General features: G+C 40.0%; 1 protein-coding gene and 1 long non-coding RNA gene across 23 annotated transcripts in view; one reads left to right on the top strand and one right to left on the bottom strand.

The window, feature by feature from the left end:
• LOC130143362 (uncharacterized) overlaps positions 1-8,944 on the top strand; it is a 73,875-nt gene extending 64,931 nt beyond the window's left edge. The window contains exon 3 of the long non-coding RNA XR_008819727.1: positions 8,528-8,944. This is a non-coding gene — a long non-coding RNA (uncharacterized LOC130143362). The remainder of the gene's footprint in view (positions 1-8,527) is intronic.
• Positions 1-19,776, bottom strand: part of SORBS2 (sorbin and SH3 domain containing 2) — a 231,883-nt gene that overhangs the window by 12,431 nt on the left and 199,676 nt on the right. For 16 of the 22 annotated variants that reach the window (XM_056325896.1, XM_056325888.1, XM_056325913.1 and 13 more), the window contains 8 exons: positions 19,646-19,698; positions 18,754-18,941; positions 14,790-16,349; positions 11,675-11,763; positions 8,962-9,008; positions 7,575-7,689; positions 7,351-7,479; positions 5,095-5,298 (listed from right to left, as the gene is read on the bottom strand). In XM_056325896.1, coding sequence (XP_056181871.1) covers positions 5,095-5,298; positions 7,351-7,479; positions 7,575-7,689; positions 8,962-9,008; positions 11,675-11,763; positions 14,790-16,349; positions 18,754-18,941; positions 19,646-19,698 — 2,385 coding nt within the window. Of the gene's footprint in view, positions 1-5,094; positions 5,299-7,350; positions 7,480-7,574; positions 7,690-8,961; positions 9,009-11,674; positions 11,767-14,789; positions 16,350-18,753; positions 18,942-19,645; positions 19,699-19,776 lie in introns of all 22 variants that reach the window. The other 6 variants (XM_056326003.1, XM_056326013.1, XM_056326025.1 and 3 more) reach the window with 2 other exon arrangements.

The following is a 19,776-nucleotide window of genomic DNA, read 5'->3' as shown; positions in this document are numbered from 1 at the left end:
TGCTATAAAACCAGCTGTGAAGGCTGTAAAACGCTCGACAAGGAGTTAGGTAACTAACCTGAACAGTGAGAAATGTGATGCTGCCTTTATTATTAGTCAGTCTACTTTTCTGGAAGAAAAATCTTCCCTCAGGAATCAAAACAAGTTGTCAATTCGTGGCTGTGAAATCCATGTGGATTTCACCTCTATTCTTATGGTTTTCTCCTGTGTTTTTCAGGTCAAGTAAGGGTAGATGCAGCCTACAAAATCCTTCTAATTAAATAGCTTCACACTTGGCCTAAAACATATTGTCCTAAGTATCTGATCTGCATGTTTGCGTGTGTCAGCCAAAGCGACTGCCTGAACATACTGTTGAAATAAGTGCTGGTCAGACAAGCACCTCTTCTAAAACTGCCCAGGAGCCCCACGAACTGTGTAGCAATACTGTGGCATTTAATGGCTGCACACATTTGGGATAGTTCAGCGATGTACTGTCCCAACGAGGAACTGGGGAGGGCTTTAGGGGAAGCATTTGTTTAACTGCCAAACATAATCTGATCTGTTATTATTAGTCACATTCGCGTAACAGGGTCTACTATAAATATATCCGCTGGTGAAGTGACACATGTGAAGTACAAACCGCCGAGTGCCTGCGGGAGGCATGTCCCTTCCTCTGAAGGCTGCTTACAGCATTTGCTTGCTGGGGCCTCTGGCACAAAAGGGTGGCAAGCGATGGGCCAGTGAAGCAAACAGTTCACTGCCTTTCTGCATCACAAGCCTGACGGCAGCTAACAAGGACAGAAGGGAAAGGACCAGCAGAACCGATACACCACTGAACTTAGTGGTGTGTAAATGGCTGCTTCTGAGAGGGGGAAAATCTTTTTATTGACTGCAATAGTATAAAACCGTGCCTGTGCAAAATACAAACATGTAAATACAAGGAAAGGCAGAGAATAATTATACTGAGTAAGCTACCTGAACACAGAAGCCAGGTTTTCCAGAAATCAAAATACCTTGTCACCATTCGGTGAAGTGTATCCTTCATAGCATACCATGGAGTCTCCTCCACTTGCTATTGGGATTTCTAAATTGTCATGTTCCAGATCCTCCTCTATATAGAGTCTTGTCAGTTCTTCTGTTGTGTCTTGTGCTGCTCCTCGAGGCTTTGACTGACCCCCTATATTAACTGACAGATCTGCGGTATGGATTTCCTCTCGGTTTTCAGCAGTTGCAGCTAGCGCCCTGGAGACTGAGCCACCTTCCTGCGGCGAAGGGACGTTACAGATGGTGCCAACACGTTCACTTTCTCTTGTAGGATCTGACAAGTCTCTAGGTAGTTCAGTAACCGAAGAGTCAAGGATACCTCTCAAATCTTTACCCCTTCCTGGTTTGGTATTGTTGTCGGTATGCTTGTACGCTATGTCGTGAGATGGGCTGGCTGAAGATGGGACAGAGGTAGATGCGAGAAAGGACAGAGGAAGAGCTGTAGGAGAGCTGAGAGAAACCTTTGTATTTGGAATAAAGTGCTCCTCCTTAACTTGGTGAATGTTATTACCTGGGGAGACTGCTACAGTCTGGGATGTTGTTAATGCCAAAGAATTGAGTTCTTCTAAGTCACAAAGAAAACTGTCTGGAAGCGGCAGAGCAGGTAAGATACACATGCTTGAAGGTGAAAAACCAACAGTCCTTGAAAACCAGTCACTAGTGTCAGCCTGGAGAATCTTTTGATCAATGTATGACCAAGAGGAGGAAAGGTGTCTGGGAAGTGGGGACAGTGCTTGGGAAGGCAACTTCAAAAATAAGAAAAACACGGGAATTTACATAAATAAATAAGCATGACAAAGAAGTAAGATATGATTAGAAAAGAAAAATGTCTGTGCCATCGTCTGGATTATAGAGTATCACTTCAGTGAGCACGGGTGTCTGAAATCATTACTAGATGAATCAGAGCAGCAGGAAAGACATCTGAAAAATGAAACCGTATCGGGTTCTGGCCTGGGGCTTAAATGTCAAACATGGAGACAGCTCTGAATCATTACATTCATGAATTTGACCTGCATTTGATCTGCTCAAGTTATGTTACTTATGGTGCTCTGTTAGTGAGCCTGTCACAGGTTATTAAATCATACAATTAATATTAATGTCATTTTCCCCAAACCACTACTGTTATTTTGAGAATAACATTTTCAGAAGTACACTTCAGGTGTCATTAAGTATTTCTTTTAAACTATAACAACTGAAGTAATTTCTAATTATCCTACTGTTAATACTTCTACTTTTTCTTAGTTTAAGAAACATCTTTAATATATTGCATACTTTTATTAAGGCATGAGCAGCTACAGAACGCTTTTTTATTTTCTCCCCAAAAGTAACCCTATTAGTTCAAAATCACACCAATATTTGTGAAAGGTACATTCAATTCTAATTGAATGTAGGCATCAACAATGCTTTTAAAGTAATGACAGCACAGTACACAGCAGTATATTTTGAGTACCATTACATAACATTGATTGAAGTATCCTTCTGGTAAAAGAAACGTCCTTTTGTAAGAATGAGAGACTGGTGAGTCATACGTACACAGCATCAGTAGATATCCATTGCTTCAGTAAATACTGAAAATGCATTTTTGTTACTATTAATCCTCAACATTAAAATTGAGTGAAAAATATTTTGAACTCATTGTTAGCATTATCCAGACTATTTAGATGTACATCTCTTTTAAGTTATCTGGACTACTTTAAACTTCTAAGTATTACTCTAGAATAGGAAAATAATTTCGAAAGACTAAATTAACGTCACGGAATAGGAAGGTTAATTTACTTACCTTCTGTTTGTGTTTTCTTGATGCAAATAGCTTTATTTTATGGTTAGACAAACCTTACTTACAGAGTTTTGTGTACCAAAGTAAACAGTATAGACCAATCCAATGCAGTTTGCTAAAACAGAGCTAGGCTGTTACAAGCAATACTCTGTCTCTTTCTGTCACCCTTTCTTTTGAACAAGGCTCTCTAACCTGTGGTTTTAAGGTAAATAAAACTGCTGAGAAGACATCACCGTTTTTACTTTTCCATGGCTACAGGCTGCGCTAGAGCTAGAGATGGTCTAGACCAAGTTAAGGAGAGCAAAGCTTGCTCCTGACTTGAATTGCATGTTTATTTTTATTGCCATTAGGCCAGAGAAGTTTAATGCAATTGCTGTAGCAGCAGGGAGTGATATATGCTAAAAACTGCAGAGGAATAGGAAAAGTGGATTCAGTGATTGTGGTAAACTCCAGAACATCTTCAGGACTGCTAAAGCCCTTCTAGGCAGTCAGGAACAAGATGTGTTCTTACACGGTATTGCCATTTCTGAATACAGCTGAACTCAGAAACGACATGTCTCTGTAAAAGTGTCAGTAGAGGCTTCTTTTTTCTTCCTCTTCTTTTTTTTTTTTATATTTTTTTTTTATTGACTTATGCTAGAACCTAGATGATTGCAGAAGTTTCCTCTGTTACAAAGGCGGCTTCTTCAAATTTTCTTCCCTACGTAACTGATTTAGTAATATCGAACTTAATAGTGGCAGGACAGTTTTGTCATCTGAATGTAAATGCTCTAAAGCATCACCTATGCTCAGAAGGGTTACAGGGGTTGCACAGACAGCAGCTTTAGCTGCAGGCTGCCTTAGAGACAAGCCTGTTCCACAGAAAACTGGGAGCGAGGCATCTCCAAACAGAGACAGCTCCGTAATGGAGCCCTAAGCTGCCTCATGCTGCTGACTGGCCCTCAGGAACCTCTGGATTCCTGTAATAATAAGGGTCCCTAGCTGATGAACATCTCAGTCTGCAGCTACAGAATTTGATGCTACTTCAACAGTTTTGTTGGGATGGAAGAGAGAGGAGCTCGTTCTCTGTTGTGACATGTTCTGGAAAACCAGACAAGACCTGTTCTAGCAACTGTCCAAAGCCAGCTCCTATTGTTTACTCATAAGTAGTATTTCCAGAGACCACTGTTCTCTAAAAATGGTATCTTTTGGGAGCTCTTCCCAAAGCTGCAAGTAAACGTGGAACTTATCTCAAAGCTGAAGCATGTAAATGAGCACCAATATACAAGTATATGAAAGAAGGGGAAAAAAAAACCCAACTAAAAAAACAAGTAAGAGATTAATAGCAGGGTAAGAAGTTTGTAACTACACACACAGGCCCACCACCCACGCTGAAGAGAGAAACACCAAAGCTAAAGAGGATGATTTAGAAAAGTTTCCATCCTGAATGTTCAAAATCATTGATAATACAGTAATGCTAATCACAGTTTGTATGTAGAAACTTTCTTAGTTTCCATTACTGCCAAAGAGGTTATGTTCCCTGCAGAGGTGATTATGAAATCTCACAAGTGGATGGTAAATTGGAATACAGGAATTTTTCTGCAACATCCTGTAGTATGATGTGTGATGGTTACATAGATTAGGAAGGAAAAGAATTCAGAACCTGTGACGGACATTTGGTGTGAAAAATTACAACTATAAAGGTCTGAATCCAAGTTCATTGCCAGTGTGATGACATCTGCCTCACTGCTAAATGAAACAATACTGTCGCTGCTGTACCGCGCCAAAGAACCTCCGTTGTACCAACTTCTAGAGGGTGAACAGCAAAAGGGTGAAGGGACAGTACAGCACCAACGGCTGTTCGCCTTTACTTCGAAAGGCACGGAGCTGGTCTGGGCAAGCTGTGGCCCCACGCAGACTGCCCTCCTGCTTTTTGTGTGCTTACAGGACTGCAGGCTTTTAGGACAGCTGTGTCACGGGAGTATCTTCACAGCGCACTGTGAAAAGGCTGCTAGACGTATCATGAATGCTTACGTTCTGTCTAAGGCTCCCAATTACATTTTGTTCTGTTGGCTTGATTTTTCTGCCCACATTTTGCCTGACAGCTCAATAATGTGATAGCTAATGAAGAAAAGAGTACTCAGCTATTAAAATACTTTAATACCAATAATGCAATTACACCTATGCAGGAAAGAAAATGTAGTGTATTTAATGCAAAAAATAGGTATCACTTTATGTTACAAAAAAACCAACAACCAACCAACCCCTAAACCCACTCTAGGGCTGACAGCAAAGAAAAAAAAAAAAATCCTTACCTTCGTTGAACTTAAATGGTGTATTCTGTCACTAGAATAGCTTTGGGGTATTGGAGGATCAGGGTAGTCATCAACACTTTTTGATGCGTTCTTTTTGATGACTTCTACATAGGAAACAGGGAAGATGCCTTGTCTGTTGGTTCCTGGTATTTTACCTTCATACCAGTTTTGATCAACTCGCTTAAGGAGAATTACTCTGTCTCCCTGAAATGCATTATGAAAACGAGTTATCAGCAAATACATTGTAAATTACTTTTTGAACAGCAGATAGTATTTTAACACATTGTGGGGGGTTGACCTTGGCTGGATGCCAGGTGTCCGCCATGCCACTCTATCACTTCCCTCCTCAGCAGAACAGGGGGAGAAAATAAGATGGGTCAAGACACGGGCAGTTTAATGAAGCAATAGCCAAAAGCGCATGTGAAAGTGAAAGAAACCAAAAGATGTTATTCTCCACTTCCCATCAGCAGGCGATGTTTGGCCAATTCCCGGGAAGCAGGGCTTCCATATGCATAGCGGTTACTCCGGAAGATAAACACCGTAACAAATGCCCCCCCTTCCTTCTCCTTTCTCTCGGGTTCTCTATCTGAGCAGATGCCATACGGTATGGAACATCCCACCGGTCAGTCTGGGTCAGCTGCCCTGGCTGTGTCCCCTGCCAAGACCTTGCCCACCCCCAGCCTACAGGTGAGGCGGGGGCAGGTTGGAGAGGGCCGTGATGCTGTGCCAGCGCTGCTCAGCGGCATCGCAACGCTGCTGTGTTGTCACCGCCTTTCTAGCCACCAGCACAGCACTGAGGGTGCTGTGGGGCTCGGCCAGACCCGGGACACGCCCAGAATTATTTTCCCAGCAGTGCTGTATCCCATCAGTCTTGAGCATCATCTCCATCTCTGCATTGCTTTCCTCTTTATAATAAACACGTATACAACTACCATTCCAGCAAAATGGACCGCTGGTCAGAGGGGAATCTCATGTTGTCTCCCACTCTTGGGTGGGAGATTAGTATTTAAACTTTTCTAAGGAACATAATCTGTTTTGATAATTGGCCAAGCTACAAGCTAACATGTTAACTCTAATATGCAACAGTGAGTGCTATGAACGTTTTTCCTTAAAAGTGATAAAAATTAAACAATGAAATCCAAGCAAGTGCTTTGTTGTAAGTAAAATTGGAATAAGTGGAGGTAAAAAATTGGAAGAGAAGTTAATGGGAAAGATGCGTTTTTCCTGTGTAAAAAAAGATGGACAGTTGGTCACTCACTGGTTTTAGAGAGCTTAGCAACTGAAATGGGAAATATCAACTTTCTATTCAAAAATCTTCCCTGTAGTGAAACTTCATGAGCTACTCCCTTCTTTGTTTTACATGATGTGCTTTTTACCATATGTCCTTATGTCTCAAATCCTTCCCCATTAGTTTTGTGTTCTCTTGGGTTTCTGTAGTGGATTTGTGGAATACCCTAAAATTATCTTTAGCATGATGGAAAAAAAGAACAAGTTGCAACGTGCAAGTTATCGTTTAAAAACAAATCAAAAGCGGGCTGTCAAGATTATGACCACCACAATAAGCACAAAAGAGAATTTTAAAAAGAAATAAATCGCGAAACTGCCCCCACCCCTAGCTCTCTAAGTTCCTATTCCTGATTTTTTATTTAGATCTCTCTGAATATTTACTGATCTCAAATGAGTGGAAAAACACCCATTACCTTCAGCGATGCTGGACTGGGCTCTAGGTCAGCATCAAAAACCTCTATCCTTAATTTTATTTCAAAAGAAAGACAAACCACTGAATAAATTCTATGAACTCCTTTTTTTTTTTTTTTTTTTAAGAATTAAGAGTAAGAGGCAGAACTTTCCAGTGGATAATGTATTTTTCTATTTCTTCTATATTAAAACCCTTATCATGATAACTGTGACAGCAAGAAATAATTATTAAAATTATTAAAAGAAGGAATGGATAATTGAAGTGAAAACTAGAAATTTAGGCGGGCACTCAGCAGATATTTGCGTATCTCTCATGTGCTTATCTACCACAATCCAGTTTACATGCACAACGTATTTAAACTATTTTCACAGCAGGTAGCTGTGACAGACCGTAAGCCAGTAACCCATTACGTTAGTGGTTTCCTTCCATGACATTGCTTTGTGCATAGCAAATACCGAATGCAGAGTGCACCACAGCACAGTATTTAGTTATACATTAATTCTGCGCAGCAGTAGACACTGTAATGGTATTTTGACAACGATAGTTCTAAACCGTACCTTTCTAAGCGATAACTCCACATTTGTGTCTGCACTGAAGTTGTATTTGGCAATAGCTTCTCCAATCTCTCCAATCTGTACAGGGGGAGGTGGCCTGGCAGGCTGTGCTTTTTCGGGGGGAGAAAGTTTCTAAGGAAAAAGAGAAAACACAGACTTTCATCATTTTCATGAGTTTGTGGCCCTATTACCCAAAGTAATTCAAGGAATCAAAACAGAGAACAAACCTCAACATAAGAAATTGGGAATATTCCAACTCTTCCATGATGCTCACCCTCATACCAGTTCTGATCAATTTTCCTGAGGATATAGACAGTATCTCCTTTCTTAAAGGACAGCTCTCTGTAACAAATTTATTTAGATCAGATATTTACAGCTTTACATTTAAGTCTTACACCTGCATTGTCTCAGAGATCTTTACAGTTCAGAACTGAAACAGAATGTGACAACTAAATGTATGAAGAAAAAGTGTCACAGCTGTGGTACATTTACCAGTTGATTACACCATATAAAATGGAATGATTCCCATTCACGAATTGCAGGTACTAGCTTTAAGGTATAGAGGCCTGTTTGTATTGCTAGTTATTACCAGAGCACTTAGCACAGGGTCTGCATGCAAGTCTGATGTCTTTTGGCTCACCTGTTTATGCTCTTACGACAGGCAGCTGAAGGATATTTGCTGTTCCTTATGAAACCAGTAGGGAAAACTACAGAAATATATTCCACATCTCGATGGCCTGTAACTACCTTTATGCAGCAGCACAGCTTGGCGTGCTTCTGCTCTATGCATTTTTCTTTCAAGGCAGCTGTTCAGAGGCACGAAGAACACAGGATTATGTTCTCACCATTTCTGATATGCAGGGCTTGTGATAGGCTTAATGTTGGATACAAAAAAGGGCATTATCCAAATCATTAAGAATATTTTCAGATCCTGGCCTGGGAGTCCTTTACTGTATCATCCACTTGTTTTTTCCAGAGCTAATCTGCTGCTCTGATAATTCAGGCTGTGAGTTTTCTATCAGACACAGCTAATGTAATTCTAGTGTCGATGTCTGGCTATATCTAAAGATCATTTACGTGCCCTGGATCATCAAAGCAGCAGCAGGAATGAAATGCAGGCACTCTACTTCGACTCTCTCATATCCTAACGCAGTGTTTCCTGATTTTATTTTTCTTATAGACCACTGCGGTTTGCCTTGGTATGGGACATGTCACTCCTGCAGAGAGCCTGTGTATGTTAAGACAGACTGGAAGATGATGAAGCGTTATACAGAATTTCGATAAGCACACTATCTGTGGCAGTATTTTAAGCACTGTACCTTGTGTAACCTAAATAAAATTCATGACAAAGAGCATTCAGTGGGTCACCCTCAGGGATGCACAGCCATTCACGTGTTCAAACAAATACAATGGCGAATGTGGCGATTTAGGACATTTATATTACAAAGCAACTTCTCCCACAGTTTGCTGATGCACAGACTACCTGACAGCCAGCAGGGTCGTCTGCTTCCTCAGCATTTGCTGTTGAAACTGGCTAGAACAGCAGTTAGTTGCCACAAGTGCTAGAGTTTTCTTGAATCATGAATGCTCAAATGAACAAAAGTTAGTACTTACTTAGAAGTCTGAGCTTTAAAGTCATATACGGCTTTAGCTGGCAGTTTCTGAAAAGTAGGCAAAGTGATTAATACATTCAGGTAGTATTACTACATGGGAAACACGTTTCAGCCTTAAAAAGGTGACCCAAGACCCCAAAAGAAAAGGTTGTGTGCCTTACAGTGGTTCTTGCAGTAACAGGCAATTAAATATACAACTTCCTTTTTTACAGCAGTTAGGCATTTGGGCCTTAGGATTTTAAAAATAGAAATAGCAGCTAAATTTTAATACAGACTGCTTTGCAATTTTATGTTTAAGAGAACTACAAAAGTAAAAAAAAAAAAAATTAACTAAATGCCAATGGGACTTGTAGGCAACTAGATCTGTAGGTACAATGGAAATTCACATGCTTAGAATTCTCTAGTCCTGTTAGAGATTAGATGCCTCTCCTGTTAAATTTGTTCTCTTCAGGCAAATTTCAACTGCAAACACTGCATCACATTTTATATGTATATGAAAAATTACTCTGACAGCTGGAAAAGGTTAGGAATATTTTAAATTTCTATAATCACGTTCATAGTTTTAAGAAAGTCTGAGAAACACAGTACCGGAAGTGATCTCCCAAGTCATTTGTGCAGCTCTCTTGCTATCACAGGCAATCAGATCATATCATTCCTTTCACATAGTTATCAAGTTCTACCACCGAGTATCTGTAAGCTCAACATTGTCTCAAAAATAAAACTGTTAAAACAAACCCTACCTCTCCTCACCTGTGTGGTTGACACTTACATTGTTCTCAAAGCTGTCCTGAAAACACGAGCTGTGATCCGACCCAAGAGCCTCACTCATCTAGTGTCTGCCTCTGACAGGTAACCAGCACTAGATACTTCAGAGGAAGGTGCGAGAAGTGATTAGCAGTATTATGTGAGGGTATTTGGAAAAGTGATTTAGTTTTTCTCTGCAAGTACTGGCACAGATGAGACTGCTGCATTTTTAAAATATCTCCCACCAGGATACGCTAGTGACTGATGATGAGCTGATTATGCCATTTCTGAGAGATACTATTTGTAATGATGTAAGGGTGCACATCTTTTTTGTAAGACGAATACAAAGGGATACTTGTAAGTTTAGCATTTCACCTTTCTTCCAGGCCAGATGCTCTCGACTGGGTTCTCTCCCTTCTTGTCATCTAAAGGCTAGCGAATTTAGCATACCTAGAGCATTGTCTCTGCTATAATGAAGAAGTCCCCAAAGTTATTACAGGGATCCTGTCAACTTGCATTTTGTAATAGTCATACAATTTTCCATTACAGGTCACCTCCAAATAAGATAGCCTAAATTTTAAAGCATTTTTCTGTTCCCTGCTGTTGTTAAAAATAGTCTTTTAGATGGGAGGGGATATTCGTGTGTGTGTGTATGTGTATATATATATATATATATATATATAAAATGGTAGCTAAGCCTTTTTACTCTTTCCTGGTTTTGGTACAGCTGGTGCTGTAACTACTAAAGCAAATACTGTAAGAAGGGTTATTAAGAATATTAAAAGAACACCAGAGCTGATTAAATACAAAATACTTTGAAATGTACGAAACATACCAGAAACAGAAAAGCCTTCTTTCACCTTTTTAAATAACAGCAATCTTAATTAAGAATAGCTGGTAGTGTGTTTTACACATTTTCAAAATTGAAAGATGACTTTCAATGTCACAAAATCCTTTAAAAGGAACACACAATATGACTCCTGGAACGTTTTTAACCTCCGTTTTGTAATGAGGAGTCTTTAGTTGAAATCTGACTCTCAATGAAATTGCAGCAATATAACCATGTCAGTGGGGTGTAAGTGGATCTCAATTCAGATCCTGTAACCGGTTTTAACCTGTACCACCATTTAACAAGGTAGGTGGTCCAGAGCAAAAACTTAAATATTAGCAATTAAAATACAGGACTCTCTTATGCTGTCATTATTTTGTGCAATACTTAAATAAAAATCCATGGAAAATGTTAATAATCTATGGTCTGTAGACGTTGGTTGTACTTTATGATTGAATAAAATCCCTGAAGCCTGTTTGGAGAGCTTTTATTATTCTAGATTTAGAAATATTCTTAAGATCCTGAATGATATACTCCGCTTTTTGTGTGTACAGTTTTCAGCGATCTTAGTGTTCCTTTAAAGGTTGTATGCCTACTTCCATTTCCTCCTCCAAAGCATTAATATAAGCAATCACCAACTCTTACAGAAATCAGAGATCACTCTTAAGATAAGTGGTTTTGTCTAATGCATTAACAGAAGTGGTTTTGCTTTTTCGAAACAAAAATAATGGTGAAATACAAATGTTCTTTCTAAACGTTTTAAAATTACTGAGCCATTTTTTTTGCGTAACGCTCAAAAGAACCTTTCCCCGGCCATGTCAGCTATTCTTCTCTTCTCCGAACACCCACTCCGGTCAACTTTGACAGAGCTTATCAATGACTAGTAAATTTATGGCCATATCTATTTAAACATAAATAGAAGACGCAGTTTGTGTCACAAAGCTTGATATTCTTTTAATTTCTTGAAGTACCATTCTCCTTAATGAAAAAGAAGGATGCTGTTCCATCTAATGATACGATAAGTAACTGTTCCTTTGGTCTGTGTCATTACAGTGTCTTAAAGCCAACAAAAATCTCATCTCAGATATGTTACCCATTTTCCATATGGATATTTCTGCATTATTTATTGTTGTTTTGCTACCTCTTTGTCTGTGATTCCTCTTCTATCCCTTGGAGTACATCGTCCCACACCAGTGAAAGCAGAAGAATAGCTTCCAGGAGGCTCCTGGTCTACTGAAAACAGAAATCACGTGAAACTACGGTAAATTAAACACCACCATTCAAATCTGTGATGCTGCTTGCTTTCGTTTAGGGGGGGTGAGGAGACACTGAAATCTATTGTTTTACCTTTAATAGACATGATGGCTAAAGTGCACCTTTAAAGAAAAAAAGAGGTAATAACTCTCAAGCAAAGGCTGTCCTCTGATCCACAGCAGAATAATGTATGACAGAGGATCGAGAGGGCAAAATCACACCTCGCTGTAGGAAGGGCTGCACCCCTACTGGGCCACACTGAAGACACGACAGCAGTACTGGGACTTCAGTCAGCTCGCATGGAACTGTTTCAGAATGTCAACAAACATAATTAGATGCACAAAACATGGTTAAAGCATGCTTCGATGAGAAAGCAGTGGAAAAAAATTGTTTCCTCCTCAGTGATCTATGATGCATTTCTACTTTACCAGGGGCACGTGTTAGGCAGCACAAAGGAATTTAAAAGTATGTTATTCCATAAAAACAACTCTGTATTGGAGTACAAATTATTAGTCACCAATCTATGTGGCAGATTTTCTCTAAAGCACAGTTTACTGTTGTTTGTTCCAGAATGGTATATTATAGGATGGTGAATACATTTTTTCAGTTTTAATAAAAATAAAATCAAAATCTTACACTCTTTATAGCTCTGCGAGTTGCTGATTTGAAACGAAAACGTAATGGAATTATTTTAGACCAGAGGATGAACTGGGCTGCCTCTCGACTACTCAGATTTACTGTTTTACTCTCCTGCTGCCACAGTGATACCTGCTAGTGGAGACATATGACCAATGTTTGTCTTCCTTTGACTTCGTTCACACAATCTGTTCTCACCAAACCCATACATTTCTAAAGGAGTACAAGTAGAAAAAAAAATGAACTGAAAGCATCCAATCCATTAGGCTGGGGTCTTACAGAAGAAAGATGTAAATGGTCTCCCGCGGGCCGCTGGCTAAGCCACAAAAACTTTGGGGCTATTAATTAAAAAAAAGTGGAGGCAAACCCCAAGATACTTGTATTATTTATGTCATTGGTTGCAAGTATGTCATCACCAAGAAGTATGTCACAGTACCAGTTCCGGACAGCCTTCCCGATATGTCTGTGAATGCGGATCTACGCTTACTGCATAAGCCCAAAGATAAACGCCTCCAAAGTCATCTGTCCTTTTTTGTCTTTACACTCTAGTAGAAAGAGCCGGACAGGGGAGGGAAGGAGTGAAAATGCAGAGGCTTCAGGAAGAACAATTCCCTTTGTCTCTATACAGGTCCTTACGGAGTCAATGTTAGTAGCTTTCAGTGGTCTTTGCTATGACCTTGAAGTCTCCGTGTGGGTGGTGGCTGGAAGAGGCACACAGAGATCCAACAAAACATGAAACTCGATTAGAAGTAGAGCTCAGCCATGACTGGTGCTAATGGAAGTCAATGGAATATTCCGCTGTACTCATTCTCCACGCTACTTTAGAGATATTAACATTGACAGAGTGTACCACCTTCCTCATGCCAGGCTCCCTCATAGCTGCAGAGCTATTAGGAATCTGTTTTCACTCTGCACTGTGCATTTCCTTATTTTGGAGGACTGGAAAATTCTCATTTCTCAACTGTGATACGTGACCAGCGCAATTTCCAACACTTCAGTCTCACCATGTAGTACTGCCTGCCAGGGTAATCACACTCACGCCTCAAGTATGACCAATTCAATTCTGAACTGGTTTTATAGCTCTTTTTTTCGACTAAATTCCCTGTTCTCAATACATCTGTTTTATCTAGTTAATAAAAGACGGGAACAGCTTCAATTCTGATTTCTCTCGAAATACAAATTACTAGCGTGGTACTTGCAAAAGTTATAGAAATGCGAGATTAAAGGTAAGTGAAAGAGGGCTGATCAAATATCGCATAATTGACATATTAAAGGCATTCTCTCTTACATCCTTTTGTGATTTCAAGAATAGCTTTGTAATGTCATTAAATTCTCAGAGATGCTCTGTCACAGAGGACTGTATGTCTAGAAGCAGAATTCTTTAACACAGAAGTGTGACCATTTAAAAAGAGAAAGAAATTACAGACTTGCCAAAAGCATTAATTAAAATAATCTGGGATACACCTTAGTGCACTCCTGCTATGAATCTAGTTTGCTTCCTTTAATATTGCAAGGCTTAAACTTTAAAAATATTTTTAGCTCAATTTTTTTTTGAGAAAAAAAGCAGCAGAGCAACGAACAACTCAAAGTAGTGAATTTAAGACCAGATCACTGTCCAGATGGACTTTTTAAAGTTATACTTACCCTGAAAATTTCATTCAAGTTTTGATTATTGAGAATTTCCCTTCTAAGAGGAGAGGAAATTTCTAAAAACTTCAGAGATATATTAAAATTCTATGAGAGGAACAAGTTTTGCTGCCACAGAAATTGGAAATTCTATTGTTTGAACAGTGGAAATGGAAACTTCCTAAAATGACCTTAAGGTCTATTCACAAAAAGTAATATAGAGCAGTGGAATTAGTGCATTTTCATATGAAAACAGAATCAACTTTATATGATACTGGCAGGATTAACCGCATTTTTATCACTTACATGTAACAAAACTATACAGTGCAACACGTTTTAGGTGGAGATATTTTTTTTTTAATAATAAAGGAAGGACATCATCTTTAGTGTCTTCTGTTTGACCAGCATCTGATGATGCATGCATTACTTTCTGTAGTCTTTTTTCTTGGGGAAAACCCCCCACGTTGCTGAAATTAACACCACCATTGTAATTTATAGCACTAATGACCTCTTAGATAAAATACATTACTCTAGTTGTCCAGATTACTGTATTTTGTGAATAGACCGCAAATTTGTCTATCCTTATCACCTACATAAACGACATCCTTCATTAAGAATTCCGTGGGATGAAAGCTTCTTACAGACAACGCAAATAGAAGTGGAATGAGAAAGGGTGGGAAACACGGGGAGTCGGGTCGGATGAGTTAAATCACAAGGACAGAGGAAGAAAGTTAATCCACCTTGGAAACACAGTGCACTATCATTGTTGTTAGTCGCGTCCATGTCTGGGAAAGAGGCACTAAGAGGTAATCTTCCACAATCGTTCTGGTACAGGGGGCAATGGATAGCACCATCTTGAGGCAGTGGATGCAAAGGCTGGTGCATGGGACTCTTTTTCAGAGCTTTAAGAGATGAATTCCTTTCTGGAATGTCTGGAAGCAGCTCAGTAATAAGTCTGTGTAATATGCTGTTGTCGGGCAAGCTTCCCCTTCTTTTTTCAGCTTTAATTTGGTCGCAGATATCTTTAAGTGCTGAATCTAGTGCTTCAAATACAGATGACTTGCATTTTTTCTTTTCAGTTTGTTTTTTAGGAGCTGCACTTTTTTTCCTCCGGAAAGGCACTGGACTGACTAGGAATGCTATCTTAGAAAGGCCAGATTCTGCTTCCTGCCTCCTTGGATCTTCGGTGGTTTCTTGTTTAGCCCTTTCATGTTTTAGCATGGTGGTGAAGCGGGTATAGGATGCTGGGCATCGCCCTTTGCAGGAGCTGATAAGATGCCTGTGGTGATGGTGGTGGTGGTGGTGGTGGTGGCCTGATCCATAGAAGCTTTCAGACGATGTGAAGGAAAAGTGGTCAAAGTCACTTTCACTACAAAAGGATGAACCCTCTATCTGGATAAAGTCACTGAGGTCAGAAACCACTCCGTCTTGATCGCTGTCTGAAAAATCCATATGCGAACGTGGTGGCTCATCACTGGTCACTTCAATATGAATTGGCACCAGGGTTTTCGACTTGTAGCTCCGTTGTACCTGAGAGGGATGTCTGCCTTGACTTTCTTCTTCCAGCAAGGACTCAATAGAAAATCGCCTCTTTGGACATAAGCCATTTTTAGGAGGCTCTAGCGTAACAGTTGACAACATTTCATCACCTAGATTCGGCATGGATTTTGACTTCTGAATTAATTTTTCAAATTCAGATATTCTGGTTGGCACCATGTCTCTGGGCACCTCTTCAGTAGAGGACTCTCTCCAGCCTTGAAGAATACCCTTGTGCTGTTCTTTTTCATACTGCAGTATTCTGGACTTCACAGAACAAATCACCTCAGAATTCATCAAGTCCTTGCGATTGATGCGGTGCATCTTTTTGTACATTTTTAGGAAACCGGGGGCATCGTGTGCGGATCTGTGACGAACTCTTGACCTACTGCTACCACGGCCCTCAACATACGGGGAGGCCCAGTTCATTGAGCACACTTCTTTGGAGTCCTCCTCACACAACAGAGAGCCCATGCTTTCCGACTTGGCCTGTGCATCGGGAAAGCCATCACGATCATCTGTTAACAGATCATCACAGCTACGAGATTTTCTCTTTGGAGAAGCAGATTCTTCTGTGCTGCTCCAGACTTCTGCATTTTGACGAGTCATCTGCCAGCCATTCTTGTAGCTGATTGCCCTTCTTGAATCGTTCGGAACAGCTAAATGCTGTCTGTAAGTGCTACAGTAATCTAATTCATTTGAGGTGTTGTGGTTGTGCACTGAGTAACTTAAAAGGGACGGATATACTTTGCTAATATCCCCACCTTTATAATCCATAGAGCAGCATGGTAAAAAAGAGACATTGCCAGAAATTAAAAAGATTCAGAAAGTTGGAATCAGCATCAGTAAGTATTAGAAAGACTAGAAAAGAGACAGCAATTAAAGCATCTATCAGCTTAGGTCAGTACATAGGTTGCTACAGCCTAGAGCAGCAGAGCTAGTAATTAAGTTATTTTCCAGCTGTAAAAATGTAGTCATGCTAATTTGAACATCAAAAAGAATTCCTTATGAATTATGGAGATGTTACCCCCTCCATAACCCCCCTGCCAGAGCAACACAAGAAAACAATCATTAAAACTGATTTTGAAGCAGGTCAACAAGACAATAAAAGCTGCAAAGGATTTAAAGACGAAACCAAACAACAAATCTAGACCTCAGTCAAATATTGAATTTTCCACCTGTGCATTCTGAAAGAAGCCGTTCAGAATTTTGAAAGTGAATAATGCTCATAGAGTTCACTGCATCTGCATATTCTAAGGTAATTAAGGTAAAGATAGATCTTTATATATGATCAAATGGGAAATTTCTCCCAGTTGTTCACAGGCAGCATAAGTAGCCTGCTCTTCCCCAGAGTGGCATCACTGAAGGGAGTGGTGGTTTCTACACCTCACGGATGGCAGAACAAAGTGGCTGAGAACTGCTGTATAGGTGTAAAGGAAGATGTATCAGCTTACTAAGCCTAACCAGCATGTGGAAGAAACACTTAGACTGACTTCCATAACGAAGCCTGAGTTTTCAAGTAAGTTTCAAGACATTTTTACACACAGGGTAGATCTGTAAGTCACTATGAGATAAATTTGGAACTGCGGTCTCTCATACTTGCACTGAACTTCAAAAATGGTCTCAACGTTCAGTTCAAGTGTCAACATTCAGTTCAAGACACATGCTTCCAACAGCCCGATCTGCTTTCTAAAACAACTTGAATGCAGATCAGAAACTGAAACACCAGAGTTCAAAATCCATGCTGATCCAACAGCTTATGACGTGCTACTTCTTTAACAAAATGGTTAATTCCAAGAAAAATTAACATTCTAGTGGGTTTCACGATGCTGGGAGAGAACGGAGTGACACAGCTAGGTCACCTTCCTGAAGTTAATTAGCTGTGCTAGATGTTCTTAGGGGAAGGATTTTCAAACACAGGACGTGTTTAAGTCATAGTAAGTGCTCATTATCAGCGGTGTAGTCAAAGGTCAATGGAGGTGAATGGAGTTTACCACCTCTTCACTGCCTGGCCTGGTACACCCAACGGATGAGTCTACCTGCTTTTTAAATTCCTGCTGTAACACTGGGTTTAAAATATATTTGCTTTTCCATCACTGCACTCTTAATATTTCTCACTAGTTTTCTTTGTCTGACACGTTCTGTTGCAGCCTGGATGTTGTGTTCTTTTCAGTGGGAATTTATGTTTACAAAGCTTTAAACCAGGGGTCCTCAAACTACGGCCCACGGGCCGGATACGGCCCCCCAGGGTCCTCAATCCGGCCCCCGGTATTTACAGACCCCCCAGACCCCCCGGTGCTGGGGGTTGCGGGGGGAAACCAAGCAGCCGCAGATGACTGCCTGCCACTGCATCCGCACGCCGGCCCCCTGGTTAAACAGTTTGAGGACCCCTGCTTTAAACGGTCCCCAATACAGCTATAGGCCGATTAGTATAGCTACAAAATACAGCAATTGAATTAATAATGTAGAAGGAGATGTATTGTATACATATTACTCTGTATGTTACTTCCATCATATATTTTACCGGAAACCTGCTGTCTTGCTAAAAAAACCCACCTGAAACCCCAAACCCAAATTAACAACTGATTCAATTATCTCTTTTCTGGAGAGACATGGAGGGCAGTAATAGAATGGCGAGTTATTTGAAAAAAGAAGCTAATTAGATTGTATGTGCTGTAGTAAATACTTCAAGGATTTACAAAATTGGACTAGGAATGTTTGCTTGATTAAATTAGGTCCTGACAGCTGACAACATCCAAGACATCATCTATAGACTTGAAAGGTATGCTATCCTGGAAACCTAGCTTTAATCCTATAATCTTATTTGTCCTGATTTACTTTCTGTGTATACTGAAAACAATTTAAAAATCACAATAATCTAATAAGACAAGAATGGAGTTAACAAAACCTGATAGGTTTATATATTGCAGTACAAATCATAGTCTTTAGTTGGTTTTCTTTTGTTACAATAAGCAGTTGAAACCAAAAAATCCTTGTTACAAATCCACCTTTTCATCTTAAATAAACAAGTTGGCCTTTCATGAAAGGCCCCAAAGCTGTAAATCCCCCAGCGAAGTGCACTGAGCAACAGCAGACAGTTGTATTTACTACCAGTGTACTCTAAAACACATCATCAGGTGTTCTCTGCTAACAAACATGATCTCTTACCTTTTGCTCTTGATGGAGAAGAAGGAGATGAGCTAGTTAAAGGCTTTCTAAGGGTTGTATATGGGCCTTGTGCATCTGGACGGCCCGGGCTCGCTCTGTTTGCGTTCTGATCGCTGTGTGCCCTCTGATGACTTACGGCAGGTTCTGACTTCCTTCGTTTTCTGTAGTCACTCGCAGTACTTGCAGAACTACAGAAATAAGCAGTGTTAGCAGCAGTCTAATCCTAAGATCAGAATTCAGGAATTTTAGAAGGAAGCTCATCAGTATATTATTGGTTTGTAGATTAAACAACACCCAGGACAAATGTATCAAAAAACCAAAAACACGTAAAGGGGAGAAGCACCACTCTCAGACATCTTACAGCATATGTCACAGAGAAAAGCTGAAATTCTTCTTTACCTGATTGTTTTAAAGTATTATACAAAATTGCCGTGTCATTTTCATAGTGAAGGCTTTGAAACAAATGCATCAAGTCTTTCTAGACTACTTTTTGGTACTAGAAGATCAGTGCAAAGACAGGAAAAAGACAAGACAGAGAACGGATGAAGTAGTGTGCTTAGCGGAATAGCACTGGAAGGGCTGCAGGCAGCGGGGTTACATGATAGATCGCTGCGGTTGAGAGCGAGCTCAGGGACGTCAGTGGGAAGACCCAGAATACAGCATGGCTTATTTGGAACAGAAGGAGTTAAGTCCTTGTAAAAGAGAAGTAAAATTTACATGTCAGTATCAAAACACGATCACTCTCTTCATGCATCTCTCTATTTTGTCAGTAGCTCACAAGGTGAATGTCACAATCGGACTCTTTGCAACATCTACTGGTTTACATGTCACAAAGGAAAACCCACAGGCTGCGTAATCTGTGTCTACTGAAATCATATATTGCATTTCTTACCTAGAGGGCCTGTCCAGGCCTTTGTCCGTTGAATAGTGATGATATAAGGAAGTCTGTAAAAACAAATATATGAATCTGTTATATGTCTGTATTTGACTAAAGGGTGACCATTTCTGCTTATCATGCTTGAT

The sequence above is a fragment of the Falco biarmicus genome, chromosome 1 (genome assembly GCF_023638135.1).
Source record: "Falco biarmicus isolate bFalBia1 chromosome 1, bFalBia1.pri, whole genome shotgun sequence".
Taxonomy (NCBI): domain Eukaryota; kingdom Metazoa; phylum Chordata; class Aves; order Falconiformes; family Falconidae; genus Falco; species Falco biarmicus.
Note: the sequence above shows the minus strand (reverse complement) of the source record. Positions and strands in the feature narration are given on the sequence as shown.